A 23,957-nucleotide genomic window follows, 5' to 3' on the forward strand; every position below is an offset into this window, starting at 1 on the left:
GTTTAAAGAGCATATACAAGTTATAAGGCTTTTTGATAGATTATCCTCTTAAAACTGTACTAATTTATAAAAATCTCACCAGAAGTGTATACACCAGCACCTATTCCTCCACGGCCTTTCAACATGAACTATTTTCATTTTTTATAACTTTCCAGCTAATCCAACAGGCAAACAATACTGATAGGTGGTTTGATTTGCATTTCTTTAACTATTAGTGATGTTGAAGATCTTTTCATGTGATTTTGGTCATTTCTAGTCTTTGACTTAATGCTAGTTCATGCCCTTCATACATTTCCATTTTTTTCTATTGGGGTAGCTTGCTTTCTCTTACTGATTTTCTTCAAAGAGTACTATTTTATTGGAAATATTGTTTTTCTTCAGTTTGCCTTCATTCTATGTTTGTTTTTTGACATTCACAAATACAGTCACATTTATATTATCTAATTCTCACAAGTGAGTACTATTAGTAATTTAATAGAGGCTCAAAAAGGTGACACAGATAGTAAATAGCAGAGGTGAGATTTGAACCAAGTACCATTTAATAATTCCGGAGTCTATACACTCAATTACTACGCCAGTGGTTATCAAAATGTCCCCGGACAGCAGCATCACCAACACCTAGAAGCTTATTAGAAATGCAAATTCTCAGAAACTGTGGGTGGGCAGCAACGCAGTTTAACAAGCCCTCCTGGTGATGATACATGTTTGAGTGTGAGAGCCACTGCACTACACTATCCCTTCTTCTAGATTTCCCGTATAAGGGACTATACTATTTAAAATGAGGTCAAAGGATAAACAAGGAAATGATTTTTTTTTTAAAGGAAATGGTAACCACTAGGAAAATGTAGAATCCTGGGTAGTAATAAAGAAGTACTTGGGCTGTCCCCAAGGCACAGGTCCTGATACTGTTCCACTCGCTGCGGTCTCCAGTCTCCACTGCAGGAGGTTGACATCCGTGGACTGCATTCAGGAGCTACAGTGTACCAGGGTGTTGCAGTGGCGGTTAAGTGTGAAGAATGACTCCAGGATAGAGCTCTTCTTTTTGACTGGGGTAACTGGTCAGTTTTACCAAGTGGGGCAAAAGGTGGTAGAACAGGGGTCCGTCCTAAAGGAAAACAAGAATTCAGTTTTTAACACGTGGATCGTCAGGAATCTGAAGGACACGCAGGTCGAAGTGTCCACTAGGGTGTTGTTTAGAGCCTACAGTTTTTCAGCAAGATCCGGGATAAAGATGTGGACTTGTGGCGTCACTTGCGTTCACTAGCGTGGATGAGACAGTGTGGAGTGGGAAATGACAAATGTAGAGAAGAACAAATATAACAGAGTGTGAAACCACTGGCAGCTTTTCCGATTTTCTCCCCTCTCAGCGTGGACCAGGGAACCGATACTTTGCAGTTCCCAAGAGGCTCAGGAAAGACCAGCACGCAAAGAGAGGCTTTCCGTTCAGGCTGCTAGAGGGCCAGTCGAAAAGGGCGCCTGGCTCTCCAGTTTCACTTTCCTGAGGTTCCGGACACCGGCCAGCCCCCCAGAACTCTCCACTGGCTCCCTCTACGACCAAGCCCCGCGGCTAGAGGCAGCCCTCTGACGTCATTACCGCGCGCCCTCCCCCGCCACCCTACACACACTGCTCCGACCACACCCCGCGGCCTCGGCGCTGCGCTTTTACGTCTGACCGCTCGCCCTCCCCCGCCTCCCCGACAAAGCCCGCCTCTAGGCGCTGTGCTTTTACGTCATCACAGCGCGCCCTCCCGCCTCTGGGTGTTCAAGCTCCGCGCGCGAGCCGAGCTTCAGGCCCACGAGCGGAATCCGCGCGCCCTGTGTCGCTTCTGCGTTCCGTCATGTTCCCGGCCGTCTCCTCTCCGCGGACACCGGGGCCCGGGACCCGAAGGGGCCCGCTGGGTGGAGTCGGGCCGGGCTCCACGCCCCGGGCGACTAGCAGGAAAGGTCTGTCCCTGGCGTCGGCAGTCAGCTCCCCGGTGCTCTTTTCGCCGGTCGGCCGGCGTAGCTCGCTGAGCTCGCGGTAAGTGATTGTCCCCGGTTCAGTCTGGTGACCGATAGGCTTACGTGCCTCAGCGGGCCTGATGGGATAGTGTCTCCAGAAGCCTCCGGAACCGGGGGCGGCGGGGAAGAATGCCAAGATTTGGGGGAAATAGATCCTCTCCATCTTTGCGGGTAGTTATTTAAGCCTAGCTTTAATTTATGGAGCCTTGACTTTGCACTTTTCATGGAATTAGCTTTGTGTAGAAGTGAACAAATTGGATTTCAGTCAGTGGTTACCCGCCTCCTTCTTACTACCCCTGTGTTCCCGTGTCAGTCTTGAGTCTTCACTTAAGGCCAAATGAATCAATATGAAATCCTTCGACGATGGTGGCAAGGAGCATCTCCAACCCAGGAAAACCGTATACTGCCTAACATAGTTATTGCCATTAATATCTGCCGATTAATAGTTAAGGGAGTTTTGGCCACACAAGTTCACTTTGTAGCTAAATTAATAGGTATAAGGCTTTCCATAGCAAGTGAGTTAAGAGTAGTTTTGTTAGCAAATAAAACCGTGGCACATCAGTCCACATCACTTGTTAAATCATGCTCCGCACCCACCCTTTCATATTTAATCTAGAACTTTAGAAGGTAACATGTTTCTGAATTGTTTCCTCTGAATTGGTCTACCAAAAAAGAACTTTGTTTTGCAAGAAAACATATTTTGAAAGTTCTCTTCAAAGTGGTGATCTTGTCAGTGTTTTCTACTCCTTTTGAAAAAAAGGGAATAAAACCTGTATTTAATGTGTGGTTTTTAAAATCTTTTCTTACTTTCTAGTGATTATTTAAAGAAAAATCTTTGTTATAACAGTATGTCAACAAAGCTCACTTAATCCTCATGATAAGAGAATAAATTTTATACTGGTAGCTTTACATTATTTTTTGAATGTTAATAAGGTGAGGAGATACAATTTCAACTGCTGTATCTGCTGTTGAAGAACAGGTAACAGCAGATACTCATGACTCTAATTTCTTGGTTGCACAAATCTGGGGGCACCTGAGTGGCTCAGTTCGTTAAGCGTCTGCCTTTGGCTCAGGTCATGATCCAGGGGTCCTGGGATGGAGTCCCATGTCAGGCTCCCTGCTTCTTCCTCTGCTTCTGCCTCTCTCTCTCTGTCTCTTAAGAATAAATAAATGAAATCTTAAAAAAAAAAAAAATCTGGTAGACTTCATAAAATTTGCCTGATGAGGGCAAAATGGGTGAAAGGGAGTGGGGGGTACAGGCAGCATAGGGAATATAATCAGTGATACTATAATAGGGTTGCATGGTGACAGACAGTAGCTGTGCTTCAGTCAGTTTTGTACATCTGAAACTAATGTAACATTATGTGTCGACTATACTTCAATTAAAAAAAAAAAGTTCCAGGGTTGGTGAGAGCTTAAAGATAATCTAACCCAGGGCGCCTGGGTGGCTCAGTCGTTAAGCCTCTGCCTTCGGCTCAGGTCATGGTCCCAGGGTCCTGGGATCAAGCCCCGCATCGGGCTCCCTGCTCAGCAGGGAGTCTGCTTCTCCCTCTCCCACTCCCCCTGCTTGTATTCCTGCTCTCACTGTCTCTCTCTGTCAAATAAAATCTTTAAAAAAAAAAAAGATAATCTAACCCAGTGTTTGTAAAGCTTTTTTGACCACAGTGTAGAATAACTCTAGATTATATTCTATTTTGTTTTTCAAAAATGTTGATTGAGACCCTCAAAATGACCCACAATTTGGAAAATACTGATCTAGTCCAACCTTCGTATTTCACAGCTAAGGAAGCAGTTATAAATAGTTTTGAATAGAGCATGCGTCTGATTCCTAGAGCATAAGAGTCAGAAGCCATTTTTCTAGATCCTGTCAGTCTTTTTTTTTTTTTAAACAAGTAATATATTAGTACACATGAACCAGAGTTGTTTTGTTTTTTTGTTTTTTTTTTTACTGTTACACCTCATCATTCTTCTTCATCAGAGATCTTCTCTTTATGTGAAAATATGTACCTTAAAATTAGGATAATGGAAAATTTTTTTTTTAAAGATTTTATTTATTTGACAGAGTACAAGCAAGGGGAGTGGCCGGCAGGGAGAGAGGGAGAAGCAGGCTCCCTGCTGAGCAGAGAGCCCGTTGTGGGACTTTATCCCAGGACCTGGGATCATGACCTGAGCCCAAGGCAGACGCTTAACCGACTGAGCCACCCAAGTGCCACAAGATAATGGAAAATTTTAAGTTATGGTTCAAGGAATGTGGTCTCTTTTCTTTAGAGGAACACCTACACGAATATTGCCACACCACTGTGTAACTGAGTCTATGAACTATGATGTGAAAACATTTGGATCTTCTCTTCCTGTTAAAATAATGGAAGCCTTGACATTGGCTGAAGGTGGGTGTCATTTTCCATTTGCCTCTGTTAGCAATTCAAAATGCAGCCTGGCTCTGGCTCAGATTGAAATTTGTGCTTTCTCTGATATACCTTCACTTAAATGGGGTAGAAACAGGTAATGTCTTTGGTTTTCACTGTAATTGAGAAATGTAATGAATTTGAGAAGCGGAATGAGTTTATTTTTAGCACAATCACATTACTTCTTTTATGGTTGTAAACACTGCATATGCAAAACTCGGTCTGATTTCAAAAGTTGATCGGGTGTATGAGTTTAGCTTTAAAAAAAACCAAAACACTGCCTCACATTATTGGGTGTGATAATGCAGTAAGGTCAAGTCTTACTACGTCTATTTCTGGATCCTGTGTAGTATCCCAGAGGTTATATGTACACATTTGTGTTATCAGTGTGGTGTATCTTTAGAAGATTCTGTTGGCCGAGAATTAGAGTCGAAGTTTGAAAGATGCAGTCACACAAGTGTTAGAAAGGCAGCAGTAAGGATGAGGGGTTGGGTGACTCGAAGAGCAAAGTTCAGAGCATCCTCAGTGATGTTCCTAAGGCATTATTTATGATACAGTTAGATTTTTGTGATTTTCTGGAACAGTGTTTTTCAAACTGCAGGTAGTAACTGATACCAGTTTGGTGGCTCATGGCCAGCACTTAAAAAATATCAGAGTGCATTTCATATAATGTTTGATAGCTTGTTTGTTTTATTTAAATTGTATGTGAATGCATCATGATATAAAATGTATTTCATACTGTGAATGACAATCAAAAAAGGTTAAAATACTCCATTCTAGAAAGGAATATTTCTCATCAACTTGAACTTGCCTATCTTCCCTATGAGTCCTTGAGAACTCAGGTACAATGGTTTTCAGACAACTAAACTTCCACTAACCTCTGTCATGCACTGTTTTTGTTTTATTTATTTATTTTTAAGATTTTTTATTTGCGAGAGAGAGAGGGAGAGCACACGCAAGAGAGAGCACGTGCATGAGCAGGGGGAGGGGCAGAGGGAGATGCAGACTTCCCACTGAGCAGGGTGCCTGATGCGGGACTTGATCCCAGGATCCTGGGATCATGACCTGAGCTGAAGGCAACCACTGAAGGTGACTGAGCCACCCAGGCGCCCTGCACTGTTTTTGTTTTAAATATATATATATTTTTCTTTACTCTTCTAAAAATTTCAGCTTAAATTATATTTAAACCTTTTAACATACTCCTGGTTCATGCCACCAGACTTTTAATAAATAGTACACAGCCTCAGAGGAGAGAGTCCCTAGAAATTAGGATGTTTAAACTGAGGGGTGTGTAAACTGGAAGAACTTTTCCCTATATGGAAACCTACCAAGTGCTGTTTGTTAAGTCAGAGACCTCAAGGGCTTACCAGTAGAGTATTTGGAGCCGCTTTATTGCTTTCAGGAAAAGAAAATATTGAGCAGATATGCTAATTCAGCAAAATGCCCACACTTAGCCTAGGCATGACTTAGTATTTTAGCTTGTACATTATTGATGCTTTTTATCTTGCTCTTCTTTAGGCAAAGAGCAGAGCTCAAATTAATTAAATTTCTAGGGCTAACACACTGAGGTTTACCACCAATGCTTACGACAGCAATATACTAATTTAGTTTTGTTAGTTAATATGGAATGTAACCCACGTGGTGTCTAGGTGGCTCATTCGGTTAAGTGGCCGACTCTTGGTTTTAGCTCAGGTCGTGGGATTGAGCTCTGTGTGGAACTCTGTGCTTAGTGAGGAGTCTGCTTGAGATTCTCTTCCTCTCCTCCCTCTGCCCCTCCCTTGTGCTCTCTCTCTCTTTCTAAAATAAATAAATAACTCTTTAAATAACTCTTTAAAAAATATGGAGTGTAACCCTTGACGTCTGCATATAGTGAAGTGATTTATCATACTTTTAAAGAAAGTATTTGAAAATCACATTATTTTGAAAGAACAGTTTTTCCTTGAAATTTTTAATATATTTAATGGGAGAGATCATTATTTGTGTTGCTGTATCAAAATAAAACTACAAGTGTTACTAAATATTTTAGAAAGTAAGATACCTGTTTATAACCAATATTAAAAGATACTAAACCTACGTCCAAAATATACTTTTTGCATTCAGATACATTTCTAAGTGTGGTTATCAAAGTTAAATGGATTTCTTGTTTTGGATATTTATAACTCTTGAATTACTCGAGAGCATTTTTGATGTGAATGAATCTTTTTTTATGTGGTAATTACTTTTTTATGTATATATATAGACAAACATATATAAAGAGTGTAGCTATAAAGATCTTGGTATAAGGAATTTTAAGGTTTTTTTTTCCTTTTTTTTAACAGTTTTTCTTATTAATGCTTTAAGTTTAATTATGTACTTTTTTTTAAGTTGATGATCAGCTGACTGTTCACATAGATGGAGGTGGATGGGCTTGTCTGGTCTGCAAAGAGAAACTCATTATTTGGAAGATTGCTCTGTCACCTATTACTAAGGTAATTGCTGTTTAGAAAGCTAGAAGGAGATAGAGGAGAGGATTACCAATTGGCTTTTAGTGTTTACCCTAAAGCTTTAGAGTTGTTAGAGGACAGTAATCTGAATCTACTCAAACATTATGGATTTGCATTTTTGTTATATGAAATACTGAGCATGCATATACATTGTTGTATTGGGGGGGAAAAGTTTCTCCCATTTAATAATTTTAAACTAGATCCATCTTATTTACATTTAATAACATTGGAGACTTCAAAATTTTTAATGAATGTTATAAATGTAATGTCAGTCTACCTAATGAAGTTTAAGGCTAAATGCCATCCACATAAGCTAATGAATTGAATTTATTTATTTCTAAGATAGGACTCTTTCACTAAATCGGCTGAATGATGCTTAATAGGGAAAAACAGGGGTATCTAGGTGACTCAGTCAGTTAAGCCGCCGACTCTTGATTTTGGCTCAAGTCATGATCTCGGGGTCCTGGGATTGAGCCCTGTGTCGGGCTCTGTGCTCAGGTGGGAGTCTGCTTCAGGATTCTCTTTCTCCCTCTTCCCTTCCCCTCTCACCAAATAAGTAAATAAGTCTTTTAAAAATAGGGGAAAAATGATACCAATTTTAGTAGTTACTAGTTTAACTTTCGGTTGTCAAGTTTCTCACATAGGATTATCATTTGTGTTTCCAAGAACTTACTGTCAGCAACCTAATTTTCCTGTGTGTTCCATATCAGGCATCCTTCCTTGCACCAATCACGGGTCTTTAGTTACTGGGCCATTGTTCTGTTGGAACTGGGGATTCGTGATTATCTGAACTCTTGACATCTGTGGCTTTTGTACTGCTGCTGCCTAGAACGTAGTATTTGTAGTTGAGAGCATAGGTGAGGAGATGTCCTGGGGCCGCGATGAGTTAGCAGAAGGAGCCTGACATCTGGGTGAGGCTAAGAAATATTTTCTGAACAACTTGGTATAATTAATTATTCTGTGGTCATTCTGATTTTAGATGTCAAATAAACGAATCAAGACTAGCCTGGGAAAATTCCATACATAGGTCTCTTAACCAGTAGACTTTTTTTAGTCCAGAAAGGTATTGGGCTAGTTGATATTCAGTGTCTGGTCTACCTCTTAAGTTTTCCTGATTCTGTATCTCTTAAGATATTTTATTTTGAAATTACTGAAAGCCCTGATGAAAGCCTGATCAAAAAGATGTGAGAAGAAAGAATATTTATAGAATGGTATTTCCAGCAGTGAATCAGAACCTGAAATATGCAGGGAAAGAAAATAGTGAAGTCAGGTGCATATTCAAAAAACTTGGATTTGAGGTGAAAGATTTTTTGTTTGGGTTTCTTCTTTAGTTATCTGTTTGCAAAGAACTTCAGCTGCCGCCTAGTGACTTCCACTGGAGTGCTGACTTGGTGGCTCTCTCTTATCCTGATACTGCAGGTGAAGCACATTCTACTCAGGTAGGTGACTTAAATGCTTATTTAAATATATATTTTTTTTAAATAAGGGAGTTGTAATATTAGAGGAATCATCCAACCTGATTCGGAGACATAACTGTAAAGCCACAGGAACCAAGACAGTAGTGTTGGCATATAGACACATAGAGTGTGCAGATACAGAGGTGGCCCTTTGATCTGCAACAGTGATTCAGTGGAGTAAGGATAGTCTCTTCAGTAAATGGTGTTGGGACCTTTGGTCATCCTTATGCAAAAAAAAAAAAAAAAAAAGGGAAGAAATAATTTCCCCCTAAACCTCCTACCTTATACAAAGATTAACTCAAAAGGGATCGTAGATTTAGATGTAAAACATAGAACTATAAATTTTTGGAAGAAAACAGGAGAAAATCATCATGACCTGGGGTTAGACATAGAGTTCTTGGAAATCACCAAAAGCATGATTCATAAAAGAAAAAAATAGATAAATTGGACTTTATCAAAATTAAAAACTTGGCTGTGTCAAAGACAGTGACAAGAATGAGACAAGCTACAAACTGGGAGAGAATATTCAGAAGCCATATCCTACAAAGAACTTGTATCTAGAACGTAAAATGAACTCTCAAAGCTTAATAAGAAAACAACCCAATTTAAAAACAGGGCACAGGACTTGAACAGATACTTTACCAAAGAAGATACAAGGTATTACAGAGATGTTCACATCATTAGCCCTTAGGGAGATGCAAATTGAAACAATAGTGAGATATCACAATATACCTATTACAATGGCTAAAATACAAAATACTAACACTACCACGTGCTGACAAGGATGTGGAGCAACTAGAACTCATACATTGCTGATGGGAATGCAAAATGGTACAGCTACTTGATTTTCGCTTTCCAATGAAGTTGAAAGACACTTGCCATTATGACCCAACAATTCCATTCCTGGCTGTTTACCTCATAGAAATTAAAACTTAAGTTTACACAAAAAACAGTATACGAATGTCATAACAGCTTTATTTGTGATAGCCAAAGGTGGAAATAACCCAAATGTCCTTTAACAAGTGAATGAATAAACAAACGGGTTTCATCCGCAGAATGGAATACTACTCAACAGTAAAAAGGAATGAACTCAATATAGCAACAACCCAGATGCATCTCAAAGACATGCTGAAGTGAGATAAACCAGTGCTTAAAGGTTACATTCTATATGATTTCATTTGCTTGACAGTCTCAGAAAGATGAAATTATAATGGTGGAAACTGGTTACCGGGGTTAAGATAGGGGAAAGATGTGATTATTAAGGGATAGTTAGCACTAGGGAGTTTGGGATGTGCTGTGTCCCTATATTGGTGGTAGTTACATGGGTCTATACAAGTGTTAAAATTAATAGAACTGCACAACAAAAGGGAAAGAAAGTCAATTTATAGTCTGATAATTTTTAAAATATAAAAAGGAGGGGTTTTGTCCCCCCTAATTTCTGTTAAATAATAAATTCCCCTAGTTTCTTTTTATCAGTGTCACCAGACTCCCAGTTTCAGGGTCCTTTTTACTGTGATTGCCAAGTGTTAATGATCTTGTTTCAAGGCTGTTGCTGTCATGGTTGCCACCAGAGAAGGATCCATCCGCTATTGGCCAAGCCTTGCCGGTGAAGATATCTACACAGAGACCTTTGTAGATTTGGGAGGTGATAAGACTTACAGTTTCCTAACAGCAGTGCAGGTATATAATGGGTTTTCTTTCATATTTATTGGGAAGCTGTGATTTGCTTGGGAGTGATATGTGAATGACTAAAAATTGTTTTGGATAGACCATACAGGCCAGAGGGGGATCAAAAAGAGGCAAGAGAAGAAGGTAAGGGTCTAGGAGTTGAACAGTTGGACAAAGGAAAGCCCTTCTAGGACTCTGAAATACCAATATTAGATCGTAGCCCATGGTATTCATTTCTTTCAGAAACATTTTCTGACAGTGACTTAGACCCTTAGACATTATGAAAAATGGCTTGCTAATGCACTCTTCGCAAGTTTACCAAAGAACAAAATGTGATACTTGATTTGTTGAACCTGCAGTGTGGTGAACCTATAGTTTAAAAATCAGAATTAAAAAAAAAACCACTCAATTAAAAAAACAACCAGTTTCTCTATGTAGAATTAATAGTATCATGTAATAGTATTCATAAGTAAATCATTTTAGTAAAATGACACTTTCTTTTTTTATTCTTTTAGATTTGTTTTAAGGTACAGATGATAGATGATTTGTTTCTGTATCAAAGCATTTTGTGTTAATGTTCTTAGTTATAGATGCATAACTTATTTACAATATTTGTTCATAGGGAGGAAGTTTTATTTTGTCCTCATCGGGAAGCCAGCTGGTTCGGCTGATACCTGATAGTTTAGGAAAAATTCATCAACACATTCTGCCTCAAGGACAAGGCATGCTTTCAGGAATTGGTCGGAAGGTCTCTTCTCTTTTGGGAATTTTATCTCCAAGTAGTGATCTCATCGTAAGTTGATAAAATGATTTTTGTTTTACAAGCTTGTTTCTTCATGAAATCAATAAGTTGGAAGTTTCCTACGAAGTTGGTATTGCCTCTGTATGAACACTAGCGTATATGAAGTAAAACTTTTGATCTTTTCAGTGAAGCATTTTTATCGTGATCAAATGAATTCATACTAACCCTCTCACAAACCCTGTAACTTTAATATTCTTAAATCATACACATTCTCTTATATGTACATTCTTTGCATTAAAACTGTTATATAAAATTACAAATGTGTTTAAGGACCAGTTTTGCTTTTTGACTTAACCAGAAATGTGTTCTCCACTCCCATGACTCCGGCTATTTGTGTGGATGACTCAAATCTAGATCTGTCAGCTGGGCTTCTGCCTCAGGCTCTGGAATAGTGAAGGGAGGCAGATGGGATTGAACCTGGAGCATCTCCTCTCTGCTAGGGGCTCTATATTTGTTATCTCGAGTAATATGATGACCTGTAACGTAGAGTGCTTTCTCCTCAGTTTGCAGATGAGGAAATAACCTCAGTGACATTTACGTAAACTGCCTGAGGTTGCACAACTACTCCATGGCAGATATGTGCCCAGGCTTCTTTGATTGAAAGCACATTTTCTTCTCACTGTGCTGTTTCCTCCTCCTTTTTTTTTTTTTTAAGATTTTATTTATTTATTTGACAGAGAGAGATAGAGAGCCTGAACACAAGCAGGGGGAGTGGGAGAGGGAGAAGCAGACTCCCAACTGAGCAGGGAGCCCGATGCGGGGCTCGATCCCAGGACCCTGGGACCATGACCTGAGCTGAAGGCAGAAGCTAAACAACTGAGCCACCCAGGCGCCCCTGTGCTATTTCCTTCTAATTGAGGTTGCTCTCATCATCTGCTTTCTTGATGGTCTTCGAACCTTACGACCTAACATGTCTGAAAACAAATTGCTCATATTCCCTCTTCTCTCACATTTTCTACACCAAAAGTGTGTATAAAACTTGTTTCTCTTTTGGCCTGTTTATTTCTGTTCATGACCTGTCACTTTTTTCAGTGACCCCGGTATAAACTCTTCATTGTGTGTGTGTGTGTGTGTGTGTGTCTCCCCTGCTATAGCAAATTCCGTACTTATCAGGTACTATAGATTTGACTTCTGTCATGTCTCATTTTCATCCCTATCTTTTACTTCCATTGTTATGCCCTGATCTGCACTCTTGGTAAATTTCCCCTAAGCTCTTGGTGCCAGTTCAGTTTACTCTCTGTTGCCTCCCTTATCCCATTAGTGGCCAGAAACATGGTGACGGGAGAAATGGAGAAAATTAGGGCTTTAAGTCAAAACAGTTGTGTGCCCAACTAAAAACATAACTGTTCTTCATAACCAAGTATATACTTGAAAAGGTGAAATAATCTGTCTACAAACTTGCCACTTTTGTTTTCCTATAACACAGCTCTTAAGTTCAAAAGCCATTGATAATATCTTGTTTACTAGGTTTACAAACTCACATTCAGGACTCTGCTGTGTGTCCCTAATTTTTCATTTGAGCATTATTTCTACTTTTCTAGTTATAGTCTACATTCCAATGTAACAGGACTACTTGTTCTCTGAAAGACCTTATAACTTTCCCACAACTGTACTCTTTGTGGGCTGTCTGCTTTTGTATTTCTGCCTATGGAAATCTTACCTTGCCTTCAAGGTCCATTTTAGGATCGCTCCTTTCTTTGAATACTAAACAAAGAATTCTGCTAGGATTACTAATGGAATACTTATAAAATATGTAAAATTTGAGTTTCAGAAAAGTAGTTCATTCACATTAGAACTTAAAAATCTATAAACATAACTTTTTTCATCTCTCCTCTCCATACAGCTTTCAAGTGTCCTCTGGGATAGAGAGAGAGCAAGCTTTTATAGCCTGACAAGTTCAAACATCAGTAAATGGGAATTAGATGATTCTTCAGAAAAACAAGCACATAGTTGGGATATAAATAGAGCCCTGAAGGAAAACATTACTGATGCTATTTGGGTAAGGAAAAATCATACTCATCTTTGTAATTCACATTTTTGAGTATATGAGAATGCTAGTTTCTTTAATTGTTTTATTTATTAGAACACATTTCAATGCAGTGTAGCTTTTAGCGATCAGATAAGCAGAAATAGGGCGTTCAACCCCTAGAAATATTGGAGCTCACTGATTTACTTGGTAGTTTTTAAAATGCACATATTATTTATTCAATAACTATTTGAACTGTTTAGTAGGTGCTGGGAATACAAAGGTGAAAAGAAATGATCCTTACACTCATGGACCTTATGTTATTGATATTTTCATATAGGGATCTGAAAGTAACTATGAAGCTATTAAAGAAGGGGTCAATATTCGGTATTTGGATTTGAAGCAAAACTGGTAAGCGATTAGTTTGTCATCAAGAATATAGGTAGTTGTTTGGATAAATAATGTTTATTGTAAAATGATGAGCAACCTTGCTATCTGTTCTTCTAATGCTATTCTCATCATACTTTTATACCTTACTAAATGGTTTTGTGTCCTTTTCTAGAGATGCTGGTTCATTTGAGAAATATAGGCAGTTCTCAGCTTTCAGCTGCATATTCTTATATTAGTTGTCTGCCCTAGTTTGAGACTCATCTTTCCTGCTCTCATGGCTGGAGGTTTTCTTTCTTCACGCTGAGAGATGCACTCCCTGCTGCTGTGTGTACTCCATGCTGCCATCCTTCTCTTCTCAGTGGAGATACCAGACATACTTCTCCAGCCCTTTGGCTTTACTAAGCCTATGTTTGTGGTGATATTGAAGAAAGGAAGGTAGGGTGAGGTTTTGTCTTGGCAGTACAAGTGAGAACTCACTCAGGGTTTGTATTCACTGTGAATTTCCTTTTAGAGACAATGCTCTAAGTGGCGCTTAAGATCCTAGGTTAGTCTGATAAAGTTAATTTATCCTGTGTGATTATTTAGTTTTAATACCAAAGGTCATATGGAACTTAAAAACCATTTGTAACATGGCTTCCATGAGAAAGTTCATAATGAGTACAAATATATGACTTGTCATTCTTCAAAACACAACTTACCAGAAGTTAAGAGCAATTTTTATGTGTTTTAGAGTAATTGAGTTTATTTAGTAGAACAAATTCTACTTGTTTTTTGGAAGGATATTGCAGGTCTGTATAATTTTTCTTAGGCTCTTGAGAAAGTAAGATCCTTCTTTATAGTTTCTGAAAACCTTATAGAAACTATCAAAGAGGTAAAAATAATATATATTTAATTTGTTTTCATGTATCTTTACCAGACTTTCAGAAATTTAGAACTGCTGCTAGGACACAGCGCACGTGGGCATATGATGCAGACATTTTCACATAGTTTTCAGAATGGAGATGTGGACTGAAAACAGAAGAGAAACGTGCTTAAGAATTGCTGGACTGGGTCAGAGACCAGGCTCCTCTCCCCCACTGTCGTCATGCTAACAAGATGCTTGTGGGGCTTGAGACACAGCTCTTGTTCTCCTAGTGATCCATACAGAGTGTCCGTATCTGCATACCTTTCTTCTATTTAAGAATAGTGTTTGTCTTCCTCATGCTCACTGATGCTCCTTGATCTTTTGCTCGTTTTGGCCGGGTATGCAACCTAGGCATATATTTTCAGAGAATAGGCTTATAAATTCTTTTACTAGATTATTACTGACACAGAGCTCAGATAGCCTCATTTTAGATGTGAAATTGGATTTTTTAAGTCTTAAGTGTATTATCTTGTATATACTCATGTAAAAATTTATTGTTAAATTTTTACTGATTTGCAAAATTTAGATTATCTACCTGTCATCTCTGCTACCTAAAATTGCTTCATGTTTTTTTTTTTAAATGTGAAGATGTTTTTATAAAGATGTCAAAAAGAACTGGTCTAGCACCACTCTAAGGAATTCTTTTAGACATGTCTCCATGAGTCAGTGGCACTCCAGTGATACAGTCTTTAGAGTAACTTCAATACAGAGCCTTATCCTAGGTATAGCCAACTCTGCCTCCCTCCTTGGTACATTCAGGACCACATTATCTGGGACCTCACTCGGTTTCTTTTTTTGTTTGTCTTTGTCTTTTTGGCTGTACTTTTCATCTCTGACCTGTTTATTTTGTAACTGGAAATTTGCACCTGATAATCCCCTTTATCTATTTTGCCTATCCCCTCAGCCATCTTCCTTCTGGCAACTAAGAGTCTTTTGTTTTTCTGTTTGTTCATTTGTTTTGTTTTTAAGAGTCCACATATAAGGGAAGTCATATGGTATTTGTCTTTCTGTGTCTGATTTATTTCACTTAGCATAATACCCTCTGGTTCCATCCGTGTTGTCACAAATGGTAAAAATCTCATTCTTTTTTATGGCTGAGTAATATTCCATCGTGAGTGTGAGTGTGTGCGTGTGCGTGTGTGTGTAATATCTTCTTTATCCATTCATTTCGTTGATGAGCACTGGGGTTGCTTCCATGTCTCAGCTGTTATAAATAATGCTGCAATAAACATAGGGGTGCATATATATTTTCAAATTAGTGTTTTTGTTTTCTTTGGATAAATACCCAGTAGTGGAATTATTGGATCATCTGGTATTTCAGTTTTTAAGTTTTTGAGAAACCTCCATACTGTTTTCCACAGTGGCTTCACCAGTTTGCATTCCCACCAACACAATGTGAGGGCTCCTTTTTTCTCCACATCCTCACCAGCACTTGTTAATTCTTGTCCTTTTTATTTTAGCCATTCTGATAGGTGTGAGGTGATATCTCATTGTGGTTTTGATTTGTATTTCCCTGATGAATACTGATGTTGAGCATCTTTTCACATGTCTGTTAGCCATCTCTATGTCTTTAGAAAAACATTTATTCATGGCCTCTGTCTATTTTTAAATTGGGTTGTTTGGGGGTTTTTTGGTGGTGTTGTGTAACTTCTTTACGTATTTTAGATACTAACCACTTATCAGATATATCATTTTTGAAATTCCATTCAGTAGGTTTCCTTTTTGTTTTGTTGATAGTTTCCTTTACTGTGCAAAAGCTTTTTATTTTGGTGTAGCTGCAAGAGTTTGATTTTGCTTTTGCTTGCCTGTGGAGACATATCCATAAATAATGTTGTTAAGGCTGATGTCCAAGAGATTACTGCCTGTGTTTGCTTTTAGGAGTTTTATGGTTTCAGATCTCACATTTAGGTCTTTAATCTATTAGTTCCTTTTTATGCAAAACATTCTTCTATATCCTATATTAGCTCTTTAGGTCACTGCCAATATGTTACAAGTTTGGGCCAGTATTTTTGGATTCCTTTCAAGAGTCCAAATAGAAATGATAAGAGTCCAGGAGCTGGGTGAAGATCACAGGGGAAAAAGAAATGAGAGCCATGTTAGGATTGCTTGATTTGGAGTGATGTCATTTAATCACTAGCTGGGTTTCATTTTTTTTTTTTTTCTTCTGTTTCTTGTTTTTAGTTGTCAGTAGAGGGCGCTTGCCCCCCGTTAATATTTCTGAGACTTGAATGAAAGTTGCTGATAATAAATCCTACTGAATGTTTTGGAGGGGTTGAGATTAGAGACCATTTAATTCTTTGTTGAGGGCAACAGTTTTGTTTTTTTTTTAAGATTTTATTTATTTGACAGAGACCCAGTGAGAGAGGGAACACAAGCAGGGGGAGTAGGAGAGGGAGAAGCAGGCTTCCCGTGGAGCAGGGAGCCCGATGTGGGGCTCGATCCCAGGACCCTGGGACCATGACCAGAGCCGAAGGCAGATGCTTAACGACTGAGCCACCCAGGCGCCCCGAGGGCACCAATTTTGATAGACTTAAGAGAAACATATAAGCTTTAAGATAGAAAAAGGTTTGTTTTCACATTGAAGTTTCTATAACTGTTTGTTAAAATTAGAAACAAAGTGTTCCTCCGGACCAGAGTAAGCTTTAAAGAACAGATTAGGCCAGGGTTTGGCAGCCTTTTCTTTGAAGGGCCCCAAACTGACACTTTTAGGCTTTGAGGGCATGTGGTCTTCACTGCAGCTATTCTACTCTTATCAGTAATAGCATGAAAGCATCCATGGATAATACAGAAATGAGTGGGCATGGCTGTATTCCAGTAAAGCTTCATTTATAAAAACTCACTTGGGCACAGTTTGGCTTGAGGGCTATGCTTTGCCGGTCCTGCATTTGATGATTTGTTGATTTTTTTAAAAGTCAGATTTATTGAGCTGTATTTTATATACAGTAAAATTCACCTGTTTTAGTGTATAATTTAGTGAATTGACAAATGCAGACTCATTTGACTGTAAGACACAATGACGATATGGAATAGTTCCATCACCCCCAAAATTTCCTCATGTCCCTTTGTAATCAAACCCCCCTTCACTTTCAAGCCCTGGCAACTATTGATGTGTTTTCAGTCCCTGTAGTTAAACTACATTGCCTTTTTCTGAATGCCCTATAAATGGGATCATATAGTATAAAGCCTTTCGAGACTGGCTTCTTTCACTTAGCATAATGCATTTGATGTGCATTCAATAGTTTCTTCATTTTTACTGCTGAGTAGTGGCACACTCTGTAGAATTACCAGAGCTTGGGGTGCCTGGACGGCTGAGTCGGTTAAATGTCCTGACTCTTGATTTCGCTCAGATCATGATCTCAGGGTCAAGGGATTGAGCCCCGCATTGGGCTCCATGCTCAGCTCAGAGTCTCCTTGGGATTCTGTCTCTCCTTCTGCCCCTCTCCCCACTTGTACTCTCTTCTCTCAAATAAAATCTTAAAAAAAGAAAATTACCAGGATTTATCTATTCAGCAGTTGAAGGATATTGGGCTTCCAGTTTTAGGTAATTATGAATAAAGCCACTATAGCTGTTTGCACACAGGTTTTTGTGTGAATGTAAGTTTTTATTTTTAAATATCTTGGAGTGGGATTGCTAGGTCATATGGTTAGTATCTGTTTATAAGAAACTGACAGACTGATTTCCAAGAGGCTGCAGATCTTTCTTTTTCATTGATTAGTGATGGGCTCCTGATTTTGGCAGCCGCATGGCACCCAGCAGACAATCCATGTCTCATCTATTACTCTCTGATAACAGTAGAAGATAATGGCCACCAAATGTCTGATGCGGTAACTGTAGAAGTCACTCAGTATAATCCACCTTTTCAGGTAAGATTTCTATCTGTAAATTAAATTAAAAATGACAGTAACGTACTGAATTGTTTGTACTAACCGTTGTAGGGTCAGGTTCTTTTGAGAGATTCACCTGGAGGGCTTGGAAATATTTTTAAATAGCTGGTTTTTAGGCATTGCATTTTGTTTGCCATTTTAGAATCATTCTTTTGCACAGCCTTAGCTAAAGACAGATGAGAGTGGAAGCAGCTGATAGCAAGCAATCGTTTAATATTGTAAATATTGTTGAATAATGATGATATTCATAAGGAAAAGGCTTAACTGTAAATTCATTTCATTTAGCCTTATATAGTATAGTATCTAATTTTGTTAAGTCTTTATTCTTAATATGACTGTAACTAAATACTGTAAGGAAGTCGTTTAATTTGTCCTTTTGTTTCAGACAAACCTTATAGTTCTGATTATTCAAGAAAAACATGCTTAGTGTTAAGATTTTTCAGGCAATGCAAAAGAGGGGTAAAGAAATAAAATTACTTCTTTAATAACAAACAGTATATATTTTTAACATTTGCTGATTTCATTTAATTAGGTTGTATTTCTATTTGTGCTTCTGATTTTATATATAAACAAATTAACTCAATTTTCTTGTACTTGATATCTTCACAGGGAAGTTAGAACCAAAATGTTCACCACGGGTCACTTATAAAGTATTTGCCAATTTTAAATCAATAATAAATTAATCTTTTTGTTTTCTCACATTTGTTATAGGCTTTTAGTTAAAATCTTACCACCATGGAATTTTCAAAATTTGCTGATTGTTTACAACTCGACAAATGATTTCTCTTAATTGATGTTTGTAAACTTAACCTGTCATATTTTGTAAATCATCTAGTGTTTAGGTTTTGACAAGGACAATCTGAATTATTTTATCATTTTTATGAGATAGTGTATAAAATTATAAATTACAAAATTACACAAACAAGTATTTTTGTTTTAATTACCATTAAATGTAATCTGACGTTTTTCAGTCTGAAGACCTGATTATGTGTCGGTTAATGGTCCCAAACTTTTCAAATCAGACTGCCTATCTGTATACTGAAAGTGCTGTCTATGTGTGCGCCACAGGAACTGGGAAGTTTTCTCTTCCTCGGGAGAAAATTGTCTTTAACACACAAGGTACAGTATCAGTTTCAGAAAGGATGATTAATGACTCATTAGTCATTCGTAGCAGTTTTTATTCTCTTTCTGTAAGTGGTGTTTTCAGCATGCCTCCAGGTGTTATTGAGACAGTACCAGAGCAGTAGTAGCTGAAGTCACAACCCTACTGAAATATCAAAAGGGTAGTAAAATTCCCAAACTGTTACATTTATGGGCAAAAAAATAGTAATGTTTTCCCCCATAAGAGGCCAGGAAGCAAAACTCTGACACAAAGAAAAGTAATTGCTTATTCCTGGTTAGGTTAATTTATTCTGAGATGATGTTCCTTAAGTAAGTTTGTCCAGACCCCTGGCTAAGAAGAATCCCAGGTGCTGGACTCATGCAAAGGGGCTGGAATGACGGTAGAGAGTGGGGGGCGCCAGCCAGGAGTGAAAAAGAAGCCAGGCAGGCAGTTTAATCAGGATTTTTATCTAAAGAGATTGGGCAGAGGGCAAAATCCAACTGAGGCAACAGGATGGAACCTAGATTTTCTAGTTTCAACGCAAGAGCCTTGACTTTGGGTAGGGAGAATGTTAATAAGGAATTGAGCAAGCTGAGACACTTCCCTTCTCCATTGACCTACTTAATAAATAAAGATAGAAAGAGGGCAAGAGGACTCCACTGGATTGATAAAGCTGTCATTCTGAGTTTTGCAGAATGAATAATTTCCTTTTTTGGTTTATTATACTCACTGCTATTTGGAAGGCTAGTTTTTATTGTCCCCAAACTGAAGGACACAGAGCCTGCTATTTCAAGTAGCAACAGGTTCCTGACATTTGACCTGGAATTAAAAAGCTGAGTTCAAAGTAGGAGGAATATTGTAAAGGGAAAAAAAAAAGTTCTTAGTGTATCAAGATGATTCTCTGCTTAGGGCAGTAGATTTTAGAAAGCATGTTTTTGTTATGTATGTCTGTGTATTTTTCTTTCTTTTAGGAGATAGTATTTTAGGAGCTGGTTCCTGCGGTGGTTTTCCTATCCTTTTTTCGAGAAACAGTGGGTTGGTGTCTATTACTTCAAGGGAAGGTGTGTCCATATTAGCAGAAGATCTTGAAGATTCCCTAGCATCTTCAGTTGCTGGACCCAGCAATGAGGTAATGTGGTTCCATAAAATTTTAAGATTTTTATCAGGGTATTTCCCACAAATGTTTTAGTTTAACAGTTTTAAAAGAGTTGTGATGAAAACATAGTTCTTTTACCTCCCTCATCTCCTTTGTCCTCCTTTCCAGAAGTAGCTTCTTTTAAGTCTTTTAGCTGTTTCTGCTGCTATTTTTTTCCATATATAAGTAATATCATGTGTTGCCATCTCTTAATTCACCAATATTAGACATCTGTTGATTTCCTATTACAGAAGGTAAGGATTTAGGGTAACTTCTAGCCCTTCCTCTGCCTTTATCATCCCAATATAAATTTTTTTCCTTTAATGACAGTGTGAATATTACTTATGGTTCACTGAGTCAAGTAATATGTTGATTACATTTCCTTCATTACTCAGCTTTATGTGACTCTTGGAGTGTTTAATGGACTAATTTTATATTTGCTTTCACTCTTCTTTAATATCTGGCCCAACTTCTCACAGCCTCCAGGAGCTCTTTAAATGCCCGTCAGTATGGTTTTCCCCATAGTCAAATCTCTAGAAACTCTGCGTCTACCGTCATTTTGGAACTTTCCTTTTCATAGTCCACAAATCCCCACCAGGACCTGTCCCTGCTCCACACACACCAGTTTGCTTGTCTCCTCTCTACTCTGTTCTCTGCCAATTCTTCTGGTTTCCATCTTCATGTGTTGTAGCTGGAAGCAAAGGTGTTCAGGTGGTTGCACTTCTTGCTATTGTGGGATGATTTTGACAGGGAGAGTGGGAAAAAAAAACATTTTTTTTTTCTCTCACCTTGAAACATGAAATGCCCTGATCTGGAGATTTGTATCATTCTCTTATAGGAGACTAAAAATAATATCATTTGGGGCGCCTGGGTGGCTCAGTTGGTTAAGCGACTGCCTTCGGCTCAGGTCATGATCCTGGAGTCCCGGGATCGAGTCCCACATTGGGCTTCCTGCTCAGCAGGGAGTCTGCTTCTCCCTCTGACCCTCTTCCTTCTCGTGCTCTCTATCTCTCATTCTCTCTCTCTCTCAAATAAATAAATAAAATCTTTAAAAAAAAAATAAATAAATAAAAATAATATCATTTGGGGTAATTTACACTTGAATAGAATGTGAACTATATAGACTATTTTTATAATTCAAAATTAAAATGATAGTTTCAACAGAAAGTAACAATGTTTTTTACTTTTATTCCTTTGTAGTCATGTGATTTTTATAATATCGCCTTATGTTCTGAAGCTACGTTAGAGTATTCTGCTTCTTTAAAATTTTTTCTAAATCCTTGTTTGAGCTTGAAATCAACCATTATTCTTAGTAATACACAATGAAATGAATTGTGTAAGAGCAAACCTATAAAAGGTTGTATGGGTTATGAAGAAACCCCCAGATAATTTTACTCAAAATATAATCCCTGAATTATATATATCTTTTTAAAAAAAATTGTATGTTGATCCATATTATTTATTTTTATTTATTTTTTTATTCTAGTGTAGTTAACATACAGTGTTATACTAGTTTCAGGTATATAATATAGTGATTCAATAATTGTATAAATTACTTAGTGCTCATTATGATAAATGTACTCTTAATCCCCTTCACCTATTTCACCCATCCCCCACTCACCTCCCCCCTCTGGTGACCACCAGTTTTTTCTCTGTAGTTAAGAGTCTGTTTTTTACTTTGTCTCTTTTTTTTCTTTGTTTACTTTGTTTCCTAAATTCCACATATGAGGGGTGCCTGGGTGGCTCAGTCGTTAAGCGTCTGCCTTCAGCTCAGGTCATAAATCCAGGGTCCTGGGATCGAGCCCCGCATTGGGCTCCCTGCTCGGTGGAAAGTCTGCTTCTCCCTCTCCCACTGCCCCTGCTTGTGTTCCGAACCTCTCTTGCCATTGTCTCTGTCAAATAAATAAATAAAAATCTTTTTTAAAAAATAAATAAATTCCACATATGAGTGAAATCATATGGTATTTGTCTTTCTCTGACCAACTTATTTCACTTAGCCTTTACTCTCTAGATCCTTCCATTTTGTTGCAAATGGCAAACTTTATGGCTGAGTAATATTCCATTGTATGTATATATCACATCTTCTTTATCCATTTATCTGTTGATGGACACTTGGGCTGCTTCCATAATCTAGCTATTGTAAATAGTGCTGTAATAACCATAGGGGTTCATAATATATTTTTGAATTAGTGTTTTTGTATTCTTTGGGTAAATACCCAGTAGTGGAATTACTAGATCATATGATAGTTCTGTTTTTAATTTTTTGGGCAATCTCCATACTGTTTTCCACAGTGGCTGCACCAGTTTACCTTCTCACCAAAAGTGTACAATGGTTCCTTTTTCATCCACATCCTCACCAACACTTAACTGTTTCTTCTGTTTTTGACTTTAGCCTTTTTGACAGGTGTGAGGTAATACCTCATTGTGGTTTTGATTTGCATTTCCCTGATGAGTGATTTTGAGCATTTTTTCATGTGTTGGCCATCTGGATGTCTTCTTTGGAGAAATGTCTGTTCATGTCTTCTCATTTTTTAATTGGGTTATTTGTCTTTTGGGTGTTGAGTTCTATCAGTTCTTTATATATTTTGGATACTAACCTTTTATCAGATATGTCATTTACAATGAGATTCAGTAGGTTGTCCTTTAGCTTTGTTTCATTTATTTTGCAAAAGCTTTTTATTTTGATATAGTCCCAATAGTTTGTTTTTGCTTTGGTTTCCTTGGCCTTAGGAGACATATCTAGAAAAATGTTGCTGCAGCCAATGTCAGAGAAATTACTGCATTTGCTCTCTTCTAGGATTATTATGGTTTCAGTTCTCACATTTAGGTCCTTTTTTTTTTTTTAAAGATTTTTTTTATTTATTTGACAGACAGCGAGAGCAGGAACACAAGCAGGGGGAGTGGGAGAGGGAGAAGCAGGCTTCCCGCTGAGCAGGGAGCCCGATGCGGGACCGATCCCAGGACCGTGGGATCATGACCTGAGCCGAAGGCAGATGCTTAAGACTGAGCCACCCAGGCGCCCTCACATTTAGGTCCTTAATCACATTTTGAGTTTATTTTTATGTATAGTGTAAGAAAGTGGTCCAGTTTCATTTTGCATGTAGCTGTCCAGTTTTCCCAACACCATTTGTTGAAGAGATGGTCTTTTTTCCACTGCATATTCTTGCCTCCTTTGTTAAAGATTAATTGATCATATAATTGTGAGTTTATTTCTGGGCTCTGTAATCTGTTCCATTGATCTGTGTGTTTTCATGCCAGTACCATACTGTTTTGATTACTACAGCTTTGTAGTATAACTTGGTATCCGGGATTGTGATACCTCCTCCAGTTTTTTATTTTTCAGGATTCCTGTGGTTATATATACTTTTTTGATAAGACTTTAGTCGATCATTTCGTCCATTTTATCTTGTTTCAGTAAACGTCTTAAGTAAACTGCTGGTATATGAAGAACATGGTAAATAGCTTATGTGTCTGTGTTGTTGCTGTCATAGGTGGGTCCGGTTTTTAGTCCAACAATTCGGTATATTCTGATACCTTCACCTCTAAATTACAGTTTTTTATTTGACAGAGTATGGTTTTTGAGGCTTCTACAAAGAATGAAACCATTGCCCAGGAGGATAAAACCAAATTGTTAAAAGCTGCTTTTCTGCAATACTGCAGGTATGAAAAGTTTTTTTTTTTTTTAAAGATTTTATTTATTTATTAGAGAGAGAGAGAGAGAAACAGCATGAGAGGGGAGAGGATCAGAGGGAGAAGCAG

At 38.1% G+C, this 23,957-nt stretch overlaps 1 protein-coding gene across 2 annotated transcripts in view; it reads left to right on the forward strand.

The window, feature by feature from the left end:
* Window positions 1-1,740: 1,740 nt before the first annotated feature.
* The window catches only part of NUP133 (nucleoporin 133), a 59,930-nt gene continuing 37,713 nt past the window's right edge, over window positions 1,741-23,957 (forward strand). For both annotated transcript variants that reach the window (XR_012374334.1, XM_025850785.2), the window contains exons 1-12: window positions 1,741-2,020; window positions 4,270-4,388; window positions 6,771-6,874; window positions 8,221-8,328; window positions 9,892-10,026; window positions 10,637-10,807; window positions 12,660-12,815; window positions 13,123-13,193; window positions 17,793-17,940; window positions 18,933-19,080; window positions 20,035-20,192; window positions 23,767-23,858. Coding sequence is in view for 1 of the 2 variants with exons in the window: in XM_025850785.2 (XP_025706570.1) it covers window positions 1,839-2,020; window positions 4,270-4,388; window positions 6,771-6,874; window positions 8,221-8,328; window positions 9,892-10,026; window positions 10,637-10,807; window positions 12,660-12,815; window positions 13,123-13,193; window positions 17,793-17,940; window positions 18,933-19,080; window positions 20,035-20,192; window positions 23,767-23,858 (1,592 nt within the window). In the remaining variant the exon portion in view is untranslated. The remainder of the gene's footprint in view (window positions 2,021-4,269; window positions 4,389-6,770; window positions 6,875-8,220; window positions 8,329-9,891; window positions 10,027-10,636; window positions 10,808-12,659; window positions 12,816-13,122; window positions 13,194-17,792; window positions 17,941-18,932; window positions 19,081-20,034; window positions 20,193-23,766; window positions 23,859-23,957) is intronic.

The sequence above is a fragment of the Callorhinus ursinus genome, unplaced genomic scaffold (assembly GCF_003265705.2).
Source record: "Callorhinus ursinus isolate GAN/ISIS: 27379988/994484 unplaced genomic scaffold, GSC_fseal_2.0 scaffold32, whole genome shotgun sequence".
In the NCBI taxonomy this organism is placed as follows: domain Eukaryota; kingdom Metazoa; phylum Chordata; class Mammalia; order Carnivora; family Otariidae; genus Callorhinus; species Callorhinus ursinus.